General features: G+C 57.6%; 1 protein-coding gene across 1 annotated transcript; it reads left to right on the top strand.

Moving 5' to 3' along the window:
• Nucleotides 1-946: 946 nt before the first annotated feature.
• IUM83_18271 (reverse transcriptase) lies at nucleotides 947-3,001 on the top strand (the record flags this gene model as incomplete). Its single annotated transcript, XM_067943261.1, has 1 exon — nucleotides 947-3,001. The coding sequence occupies one exon, from the start codon at nucleotides 947-949 to the stop codon at nucleotides 2,999-3,001; it is 2,055 nt and encodes a 684-aa protein (XP_067785935.1).
• Between the last annotated feature and the right edge of the window lie 8,976 nt (nucleotides 3,002-11,977).

The following is an 11,977-nucleotide window of genomic DNA, read 5'->3' on the forward strand; positions in this document are numbered from 1 at the left end:
TGCCGCAGGGGTACTGGAAGCAACAGGATCCAGATCTGTGGTTCCGGCCCGCGGATGGAGAAGATACCACATCCCAGACGCCCAGATCCGGCCGCGTCGAGGCTTATCGACGATCCGGTGATCCGGAGTCGCCAGATCTCCTTCCAGGAGAGTCTCGGGGCTACTGGAAGCAACATTCACCGGGTAAGTGGTTCCGACAAGCCAAGATCACCGGCAAGATCAACAATGAGAAGGCGATCTTACTCCTCGATACAGGTGCCGAGGTGTCCATCGTGGACACCGCCTTTGCTCGTAAGGTTGGGTGCTACATCGACAGGAGCCAGAGTCAAGAATGCGTTGGAATTGGTGACAATGTCTACACAACGGAAGGAAGAACTCGGATCAAGATTACCTTAGCAGGATCATTGGTGTATTTCTTCGACATCTGGGTAGGTGATCTGTCTGGCCAAGAAGCTATCCTGGGCATGGACTTCATGGTCCCGGCCGGGATCCGGCTGGATCTGGCCGATGGATCACTCTGCCTGCCCGACGAGGTCCGGATCCAGCTCAGTGGAAGGCGACAGCTCTACAATGACAAGGCTAGGCTCGTGAGGCTGGATCAGCACCTGCAGCTGGGTGCCGGAGAGTCCGTCGAGCTTCCGCTGCGCCTGCAGATATCGGATCAAGACAAGCTGTGGGTTACACGCGGAGATCTGTGGGTGCCGACCGTGACTAAAGGACCAGGCAAGACACAGTACCTTCAGATCACCAACGTCGGTGAGAAGAAGTTGGTGCTGTGTCGCGACGAGCGGATCGGCATGTGGCTCGCGGGCGACCGGATCCCGCGGCTGCAGGGCTTCGTGACCGTCGGATCCCGCCGCTACTTGGAGTGGCAGAACCTCGCCCTGCAGGCCACCACTGAAGCCGGGCCCGCGAAGGCAGATCCCCACGGACCCCGCCGCCGCCGATGGTTGAGCGTCCCAAGTACCCTGTGCCGCGCGCGATACTGCGGAGGCCGGATCTGCCACGGGCGCAGCCCGTTGAAACTAGATCGCGGGACCTGGAGAGCTGTCGGAACAAACCACAACCAGATCCACATGCGCAGGCGGTCCGGGGTGATGTGCCCCAGGTGACTGCTGAGACACTGTACCTCCAAGCCTTACAATCCGTGGAACCTTCAGATCCACAGTCGGCGAGGCTGCCCAAGACCTGCAAGAGCGCGGATCTCGACACCGAGGACGCGACGGGATCAGGCCAGGGTGATCCAGGCCTCGCCGTGGGCGACAAGACACAAGGAGTCCCAACCGCAGCGGCGTCCGGGTGCTCGACGCTCGCCATGCAGTGGGAGGTGGTCCCCGAGCCGTCGCGAGCCCAGATCACCCCAGTTGAAGCCAAATCACCCGGTGGTGGGTGTGGCCGGGGCGGTCTGGCGACAAGACGGCCAGATCCGAAGGTGGTGCCAGACAGTGTGTGCGAACCCCCCAGGATTTGGGCGCTGAAGGCGACAACGACGTCAGATGACCAAGATCATGCGCTAGCGGACATGCCCAGGCCAGATCAGGACCCGCAGCAAGCCGCCGAGGACCTGCCATCCCCAGATCCGTCGACGGGACCAGGCGAGGTGCCCACCGATCAAGGTCCGACGCTGTACGCGCAAGGTGCCGAAGACCCAGCTGGCGTAGGACAGGCGGATCAACCCGTTGTCCTATCGGAGAGTAATCAGGGTGGTAATCACCCAGAGACAGGGGGCGGATCTGCAAATCTGACATATGGTGATAAGGGACAGGACGCAGATCCAGCTGGCACACACGCATCAAGTGATGACCGAGCAGGAAAGGGCAAGGATCTACACGGCGGAATGAGACAGGAGGCCAACCAAGCACCGGGCTCGACGGCCGCTACAAACCCGCTTAATGCAGATCAGGCTGGCTCGAATCCGGTCGAGGACGAGCAAGTCTGCATCCATGAGAGTGGCGATTTGCATGCAGAAGACGTCGAAGCCGAGATGGCGGTGCTGCCTGAAGTCACGGTGGGGACGGCAGACGTGAAGATCGAGGACATACAAGTGGGCGATCCGGAGATCAACTCACCGGAGGAGATCGAGCGCCTACGCAGGTTGATCTGGAAGCGCCGACACCTGCTGATCGGCAAAGGCATTGCGTTGCCCCCCGCCGCCCGTGGCGTAGTTTGTGATATCGATGTGGGCGACGCGAGGCCCATTGCCCAGCGTGTGCGTAAGGTTGCGCCTCAGTTTCGCGAGAAGCTGTCAGATCTGATCAAAGGGTTGCTCGGAGCTCAGATCATCAAGGCCTCGATCTCGCCATGGGCTTCCCCAATTGTGGTGATCATCAAGAAAAACGGCGTAGATATACGTTTGTGCATTGATTATCGGCTGGTTAACAGTCTAACTAGGCTGATGGTCTACCCAATGCCCCTGATCAACGACCTGCTCGAAGATCTGGACAAGGTACTTTGGTACTGTTCTCTTGATATGGCAAGCGGATTTTGGGTGGTGACCATGACAGATCGGGCTCGTGCGATCTCTGCCTTCATCACCCCGTTCGGTCTGTTCGAGTGGAATCGTATGCCGTTTGGCTTGAAGAACGCCCCCCAGATCTACCAGCGGATGCTCGATAATGCGCTATATGGGTTCACCCGGATCCCGCGATCTGACAAAAGCGGATCCGGATCCGACGACGATCGAGCAGATTTTGCCCCGGAGCATGGTGATCTGGACACGTCAAGTGGTCTTCCGCCTAGATCAACGGGAGCTGGCTTGGACGGAAGCGAAGTCGGTAAGCCCGGATCGGGCGGATCTGGATCTGGAGCTGTTCGGCCTGGTCGGCCCGGATCTGACGAAGTTCGAGTTGGTCGATGCCGGATGAGTGGTGATCTGGAGAGTACGACCCAGCATTTCCCAGATCAAGTGGATCTAGGTCCGACGGACTTGGATCTGGTAAACACGGATCCGGCCGATTCGGATCGGGTGATCCCAGATCGGGCCGGCCCGGATCTGATATGAGTAGATCCAGATCTAGCGAACATCGAACTGATCTGCACCCGGCAAGTAGTGATCGGGAGAGTTCGATCAAGCCTTCGGTGTTGGGACGTAGATCTTATATCGACGACATCTTGGTGACCGCCAGATCATGGGATCATTTGTGTGAACGGGTGGACGATCTGCTGGAGGCGTGTGACGAATGGAATATCTCGATTAGTGTGGTGAAGAGCTTCTGGGGCAAAGCCAAGGTGGAATATCTAGGCCATAAGGTATCCAAACTCAGGCCTGGAGGCGAATCCCAAGGATCTATCTGCCTTGGCGGACTTGCCGTTCCCGGGATCACTCAGATCGATGCAGTCGTTCCTCGGAAGCTTAAATTATTACAGTCGGTTTATCGAGGATTATGCCATTTACGCTGCGATCTTGTATGAGCTGCGAGAGGTGGACTTCGCCGCGATGTCAAAGGCGGAAGCTCGGGCCCAGATCAAGGCACACCTGGACCAGCCCACCCCAGATCACATCGGATCACCGAGTCAGGATCTGAGATCTGGTGATCTTGGATCCACGATTGGTGAGACTTCACAACCAAGTGATCTGCACCCCAGCGGCGTTGCGTCGACTCCACATGGAGGCGAAGCCCCAGATCAGCGCTGGAACTCCAAGCATCAGGATATCCTGATCTGGTGATACCGGATCTGGAAGCACATAATCCGGAGATACCAGATCTGAGCTCTCATAGTCTGAAGACAGGCGATCTGGGCCTGGGTGGTCTGGACGAAATCAACCCCCGCTGGATCCGAGCTCACCGGGCGTTTGCTAAGCTGAAGAGCAAGGTTGCCTCGACTCCGATCCTGCGCCACTTCAACTCTGGTCTACAACCAGTAGTGGTGGTGTATGCAAATGATTGGGCGATCTCGGCAGCCCTGATGCAGGAGCATGATGGGATCCACTATCCGGTTACCTTCGTAAGCCGCACGCTGAAGTCCAATGAACTCAATTATGGGATTGTCGAGAAGGAGGTGTTAGCGTTGCTGCGGATCCTGGATCTGGGTTATAATATGTTGGTGGGCCGCCCGATCAAAGTCCTGACCAGGTACTCCACACTGGCGTGGCTTTTCAGATCACCGGGGTATCAAGGACGCCTAGGACAGTGGGCCGCCCTCCTCTCTCCGTGGACGCTAGAGATCGTCAAGTGTACCTAGGGGGAAGACGAGATCCTGGGGGCGATCGCCGCCAGCATCACACCCAGATCACAAGTGGATCAGGCCTTGATAGCGATTGCGCCGAAGAAGGAACCCAGGCGCCAGATCCAAGTACCGATCCCGACTGTACGGCTAGATGAAGAGCTTTTTGTGGTCAGCTTCGACGGATCCGCCCGCGTCAAACGTGGTGGAGGCGCTTACAGCGCGATCCTATGGAAGCTGCCCGAGTGGAGTGTGGTAAAAGCTAGATCCGGCTATGCTGAAGGGTTGACTGTCAACGAAGCCGAGTACCACGGCCTCCTGCTGTGTATGGACCTACTCGAGGGAGAAGATCGGCGCAGGCTAGTGATCTGTGGCGACACAAACCTGGTGATCCGCCAAGTGAGAGGTGAGATCGACTGCAAAGCACCAGGGCTCACACTGCTAAGGAAAGAAGCCCTAGATCGGCTGCAGATCTGGCCCGATCACGAGCTGGTACACGTCAAGCGCGACTGGAACGGTAGCGCTGATAGTCTAGCGAGCGCCGCACTCCAACGCCAAGGCGGGATCCTGGTCGACGATGAGACGGATCTGCAGGATCTGGTCACATTGAATCGACTGCACGAGATACTGGTGGTTAGGAAGGAGGAGGCCGACTCGGTCGCTCGAGTTTCGCCAGCAACCACCAGATCGAAGGCTAGATCCAGATCCACACCTACCGTCCTACAAGAAGAGGTAGTGAGAGAGCTGAGGATCGATCGGATCCGGCAAGCTCAGGACGAGGAGGCGTGGATCGCCGGGCTGAAGAAGTATTTGGTCGGGGCGGCGCAAGATCTGACGCAGGATGAGGCCAGATCCTATGGCAATATTAGCATGGATTACGAAGTGGATCTGAGTGATCTGTTGTTCTACTGCCACCCTACGAGGAGATCGGAGGCGGATCGAGATGGACTGATGCGACTGGTGATTCCGGAGACACTCCAACAGGATGTTCTGCATCACTATCACGCGAGTCTGGAAGGTGGCCACCAAGGGATCGGACGCACGTATCAGAAGATCCGAGATCACTTCCACTGGAGAGGCCTCTATCGGAGCGTGCAGCAATATGTCGGAGAGTGCGTGGACTGCGAGACGGGCAAGGGACGACCCCGGATCCAGGGTGAGTCACCCGGTAACATCCAGGCAACCTACCCGTTCCAGATCATAGCCATGGATCACATCCCGTCGTTGCCCAAGTCCTACAAAGGTAACACGGAGCTGCTGATCTGGGTGGATCTGTTCACAGGGTATGTGATCGCCAAAGCTAGCGCCTCGAGAACGGCACAAACGATCGCGGAGTCATACGAGGAGTGCGTGTTCAGGCGATTCGGCGCCAGCGAAGTGATCCGACACGACCGTGAGCCAGGGTTTATGTCCGACTTCTTCAGATCGTTCAACCGGATCTTAGGACAACGACAGCGCGCCACTATGGCTTACCGCCCCAGGCCAACGGCACAGCCGAACGCATGGTGCAAACAGCGACAAGGGCACTCAAGATGTACGTGCAGGATCTGGATCAACGTGATTGGGATGATTACGCAGAACGGCTTACCTTCGCGATCAACACTGCTCAGGATCGGATCCGGGGAAACCCCGTTCTACCTGGTACATGGGTGGGATCCTAGATCCACCTTGGAGGCGACGATCCCGTTAGGCAGCACTCGACGTCAGGATCGAGATCCTCGGAGGTGGAGATACCAGATCCAGCGCTATTACCAGCAGGCACGAGAGCAAGTCAATGAGAAGTTGCGAGAGGCGATCTCGGATCGGGCAGACCACCATAACGAAGGAGTGCACCCGCACCAGATCGAGGTCGGATCCCGTGTCTGGTTATACCTGGATCGCGTCAAAGAAGGGTATGCTCGGAAGTTGGCGCACCTGTGGCACGGCCCATTCCGTGTGGCGGAGAAGATCGGCGAATATGCAGCTCGGATCGAGTTGGCAGGTACAGAGTACCGCCTCTTCCCGGTGGTGCATGTCTCCAAGCTGAAGCTGGTGAAGACATTCCCAGATCGCCCCCAGATCCGGCTGATAGTCGAGGATACAGATCGTCTTGATTTCGATGAAGCCCTGCTGCCTGAAGATAGCTGGATCCAAGGTCTGGACGAGGACGAATACGAGGTGGAGAAGATTACAGACATGAGAACAGGAAAGCGAACTCGTTATGGCCGGATCTACAGGGAATTCTTGGTGCATTGGAGAGGGTACGACGAACCGACATGGACCGATGAGACAGACCTCAATTGCGGTGCGATACTCCACGATTTCTTGCGGGATCGGGCAAATCGGAACCGGTTTGGCGTGATGCAGTCTCATGAGGAGTAGTGAGACAGGGATCAGCTGGAGTGAGTTGGTCACTCCAGCGGTGTGTTGGAAGAAGGATCTGCAGGGTGGCTGCAGATCAATGGGATGGGTGATGTATATTGCGTGTGGAGATCTGGCGTTGTGTGCGTCAGATATTGGCAAACTGAAGACTGGTACGGTGATAATGCTCGCCTAAGGTCCCAGATCACTCAAGATAACTCGAAGCCGAGACGCCGAAGATCAGGTGGATCTGGCGCATATGGATCTCGGTCAAACGGATCTGGGATGAGTGGATCCGAATCAAGCTTATTCAGGTCTTTCGCTGCCCGTACTGCGTGGATCCGATGCAAGAAGGGATAGATCACGTGACCCCAGATCTGAAGTGGAGCTGGATCAGGTGGATCCGGATCCGAAGCGAATTGGAATATGTCGGAATGAGGTGGATCCGGATCTGAGGTGAGGACAATGTGAAGCAGTGCAAGCTGGGTAACCAAGACGGCGAATGACCGATCTGAAGGTCGCTAGACGAGGGTGGAACATGTCGATATGGCAAAAGCGGTATTGGTGGAAGAAATAAGACATGCAAGCTGGATCTGGCCTAGACAGGAGAGACTCCAACGATCGGGTAGTGGATCCGGCCAAGATCCGAGGCGACTCGGAAGGGTCCGGCCCCCTACTCAGCGTCAGCAGTGTGGACACCGAAGAATTTGTCGGTGAGGCGTGCGATCTGGCGTGCTGGGTGATCTTGAGGGCTGTCGCGGTAGTGGTTGCGCCACGAGTCAGCACCGTTACACTCGTCAAGAGCCTCCAACAGATCGGTGGGCTCGGGGCGGTTGAGACGACGGTTCTTGATATTGGCTTGACGAGATTCGTATCCCGGATACCAGATCACGGACTCGTGGCGGCGGGGAAGTGGAGGAAGAAGGAATCCAACAGGATGTCTAGATCACACCACCCCTCCTGCATGGCCACTATCAAGACCTGCAGAAACCCTTTCCAGCGGTTCCCGGCGTGCGATCTGCGGTTGTTGCGCTCCTTGTGATACACTGCCAGCCAGGGATAAGCCTTCGCCGATGCCGGTAAGATCGGGAAAGAGTGCGTGGATTCCCAGTAGGCTTGACGATTTGCCTTTTCGTAACTCTGGTATTGCCGGATCGCGAGTCCAAGCCGGCCACCAACATCCGTCTCAAACGAGATCGCGCCATCTGAGTTCTCAAGAACTTCCCAGGGGCGCGTGGCTAGTAGAGCTCGTACGTTGTTCTCCGTGATCAGCTCCCAGCAGAAGTCGGTGTCGGCGACTTGAGGCCGATCTTCTGCCAACTCGAAATAAGGGAAGATCCAGCCCAGCTGAATCGGCAGGACAGGGAACAGCGCCTGGATCCGCATTGCAGCGAGGGTCTTGTTGTCGAGCTCCTCTGAGATCCAGGGATCTACGTCCGCCTGGATCAAGATCCGAGGTTGCGCTCGTCCAGGGATACATTGCGCCTCAGATCCGAATGGAGCGACAGGTGCTAGTGGATTACGGGCGGGACGATGCCGATTAGCCGGGGCTGGGTTTGGCCCTCGCGGATCCGGATCCGGGTTGGTACCAGGAACCTCGTCATCGTCGGGATCATCATCCGGGGATCCACCGGATCCGCCGATCACAGGTCCACGCCGGGGAGACGCGTGCTGACGACGACGCTCGGCGGATCGGGATTGAGCCATCGCCTGCAGAGTCTGGGCCTCGAGCAACTCGTTGGTGATCTGGGCGGTTTCTTCATCCTCCTCTTCATCATCGTTGGGACCGCCGGTGCCGCTGGTATCCTCGCCTTCCTCCTCCTCGTTCTCGTCGTCAACCTCTTCGGCCGCCGGGTGGCCGTGATCTGCTCCGGGTTCGTCCTCGTCGTCCTCTACGAAGCCGCCGTCATCGTCGATTTGGCCTTCTTCAGCCAGATCGTCCTGATCCGGGTGGTGCGCTGGTTCCGACCCTGATTGATCTTTAGCCATCTCGACGTCGGAACGCTTGGCTCCCTGGTTAGGCACGGATCGGAGTGGGCGCTCGCCTGGACGTGCTGAATCGCGATTCGCCGCAGTGGAGTCACGGCGAGCACGTTTCGACGGCTCCGGATCGGCGATCTCGCCACTTCGCTTGGGACGCTTCTCTTCCTGATCTGGGCGCTTGGCTGCTTCAGCGGGAAGATGCTCTGGGGCAGGCTGATCTGGGATCTCGCCGGCGCTCTGGCGATCTCCTTGAGGCTGAGGCAGCTCTCGAAGTGTACGGAGCAAAGCCGCCGGATCTCCCAACTCGTCGGAGGGGAGAGGTCGTGCACCTACTGCAGTGACCACGATCGCCAGACGTTGGAGAGCAACGTCATGCTCCAAGCGGAGAGCATTGCGATTCCGCTGTAGAGTGTCATGATCCAGCTGAAGGCGTTCATGTTGCTCCCGGATCTGATGGATCTGGCTCTCAAGCAGACCCACAGTCCGCTCAGCAGTGTCCAAACTCGCCCCTGTGCGGCAGATATGCGTCAGTTCACGGCCAAGGAGTTTCAAGCCAAGACGGAGGAACGTACGGAGATCCTCGAGCTCAGATCGTGCGCGATCTGCGTCCAGTATAGCGTTGTCCCGATCCTCCACGGTACTTATCAGATCCGCAGTGGCTGCAGCTTGGGTGGATCGAGCGGTGTTGAGATCGGCCTGTGTCTGCCGGAGGAGCACCCGGATGCCTTGCAGCTCGTCGCGGGTGATCCCCAAGCGACGGTCAGCCTCGGTGGATGCAGCTTGGGCCCGATCCCGCTCTTGGATGAGGCGATCTCGCTCCTGCACCAGATGATCTGGGGCGGAAGCAACGCGGGCCGCCCGATCTCGCTCATGTAGGGCGTCCTCAGCGTGGTAGAGGGCCTCTTGCGCGCGGATCGTGACACTCTCAGCTAATTCACGCGCATCTTGGGCGTGGTCGATCTGCCTGTCCAGCGACCTCTGCTCCTCGTGGAGATTATGGATCTCGGCGCCAGCCAACTCTACCTCACTCGCGAGATGGTCATTGTTGTCGCGAAGTCGATCTCGCTCCTGCGTAAGCCGAGCGACCCGACGTCCCAGATCTTGGATCTCTGCAGTTTGCTGCGTGATCTGGCTTTGCAGGCTCGCGACCTGCTGGGCATGGTCCCCACTCACGTCGCTGCTGGCGGAAAGGAGGCCGGAGACCTCAGAGTGGAGACGTTGGAGTTCCTCACCTTGATTCTTGTAAAGGCGTTCCAACTCGCGCAGTTCGTGAGTCTGCTGAAGCAGCGTTCGAGAGATCTGGGTCCGCTGACGCTCGGCCGTGTCGCGGGCCGCCGTAGCTGCTCGGAGATCCGCGACGAGCTGGACCGAGCGAGTAGAGAGAGCCCGGTTCAAGCGACGGAGTTCTTCAGGCGTGGCGCCGGTCGGAGCGGTCAGATCGGGTGGATCCAGATCCGGGCGGTTACGCGGAGCGCTTGGATCCGTGCGCTGGCCAGACGACTTGCGGTCGGGGCCGGACATAGGGAACACTAGCGCGCCAGTGGGCAGAAATCAAAGGTGCCCGCAGTGATGCCGTTGTGCGGCAACAACTACGCGCAGGAGGCGATTGTGGAGAAGCGAATTCCGGGAAAGGGGTGATTGGGAGCAATCGGCAAAAAGATGGATCTTGACGGAGTCATTATACCGCGGAAGTGACACCCGAGAAGCCAGATCGAAGGGATCTGATGATGTGGGTGGATCGAGGCTGTCAGATGTGTGTGGCGTCAAAGGGAGACTACTGGAAATACTACAAGATGACACAGAAGACGTCTACATACGGCAGAGGGCCAGATCCGTACTATCGGAAGTAGTCGGATCCAGATCACATGTACCCATGTGGATCCAGACCCGGGTCACCTGTACCCAGGCGGATCTGAGCTTCTGAGGGATGACTAGGATACGCTAAGCGGTGGATGGAGCTTACGCCAGCCGAAGGACCCCAGATCAAGACAAATTAACCCAGATCAGGGACGGTGGGATCCGGATCACATGTACCCATGTGGATCCAGATCCAGATCACATGCACCCATGCGGATCTGGGCCTCTGAGAGGTGGCAATGGCAAGCGAAGTGGAGAAAAGAGTTTGCGACGACCCAAGGACTCAAGATCAGCGAGGATCAGCGTGAACCAAGCGGATTTGGGAGAGGTGGATCCAGATCACATGTACCCATGTGGATCTGGATCCGGATCCCGTACGCCCGGGCGGATCCAAGCCTCTGGTAGACGGCTAAGACGAGGAAAGCGAGGAAAGGAGGTTGCAACAGCACAGGGACCCCAGATCAACGCAGACCGACCCAGATCAAGGCACTTCGGAGATCAGCGGATCTGGATCTGGGGATCTGGTGATCTGGTGATCTGGGGATCTGGCGGATCTAGGACTCAGTGGGTGATCTGGCGGCTACAACTCAACGGAGGGAACGAGCGACGATGCAGTGAAGGTAGAGGTGGTCCGTAGAGCCGGCAGGTACAGATGGGAAGATAGTTCGGATTGGGTGATAGGATTTTGGGATAGGATTGGACATAACCATAAATCAGAGTCGAATTTGCCTGGAAGTGCTCAAGTGGTCTACTCGCAGCGGGGAAACGCATATTGGCCCCGCTCGACGTACGCTGTGGATATTGGATTTGGCTCCACACGCACCCCAAGACTACCAAACGCCAGCAAGCGGCCCTCACCCCCAAAGAGTCTAATTTGCCTTGGACAACGCAAGTACCTTCGCCTTCGCCTGGAATCGGGATCGACATTGGCCCACCAAGAAGCAGCAAGGTACTGGGTAGCAGATCTAGTGTTGGTTGAATAATCTGGATAATATATTGGCCAGATCAACCTTCCTAGTGAACTCCCTACAAGTGCAGATCCCAGATCACCCGGAGTTAACTACTTGGCCGGGTGATCCTTGATTCTCAACTACCCTGATCCCGCTATAGGAAGCGGCAAGTACGACAAAGGGCGACCTACCAAGTCGCAACAAGGGCCTACAACACACCACAAGGCAACCACTCGGCCGGATCCAGATCCAGGCCGCCAGATCCAAGTCGGGAATCACTTGATCTGGACCAAGAACCGCGAGCAGAGTGAAGATTTCCGCGCTGCTCCACCGGATCCCCGCGTCTCGCCAAGACGTTCCTACTTCAACACTTGGACTCTTCAGAAGTTACCAGAGGAGCAAGATCCAGCCCTACCGACGGGTACACAAGGTGAGGAGTTCAGCACTGATCACGGATCATCGGAGTACCCCCTCCGTTAGTCGGTGTCCGGGCGCTGTTGGGAAGTTGGATCTAGCAATCTCGCAGATTTTGCTGATCCCGCTACACCACATCTGCCGTCAGCTGGCGGTACACACGCAACAGCCGCACTATTAACTTTCTGCTCGCGTCGTCCTTGGTGCCAATGTTCACGTTCGTGTCGTCCTCCAGCGGCTCGTCACTACCGCTTAATCCGTTCAACCAC

The sequence above is a fragment of the Phytophthora cinnamomi genome, assembly GCF_018691715.1.
Source record: "Phytophthora cinnamomi strain GKB4 chromosome Unknown Contig73, whole genome shotgun sequence".
NCBI lineage: Eukaryota > Oomycota > Peronosporomycetes > Peronosporales > Peronosporaceae > Phytophthora > Phytophthora cinnamomi.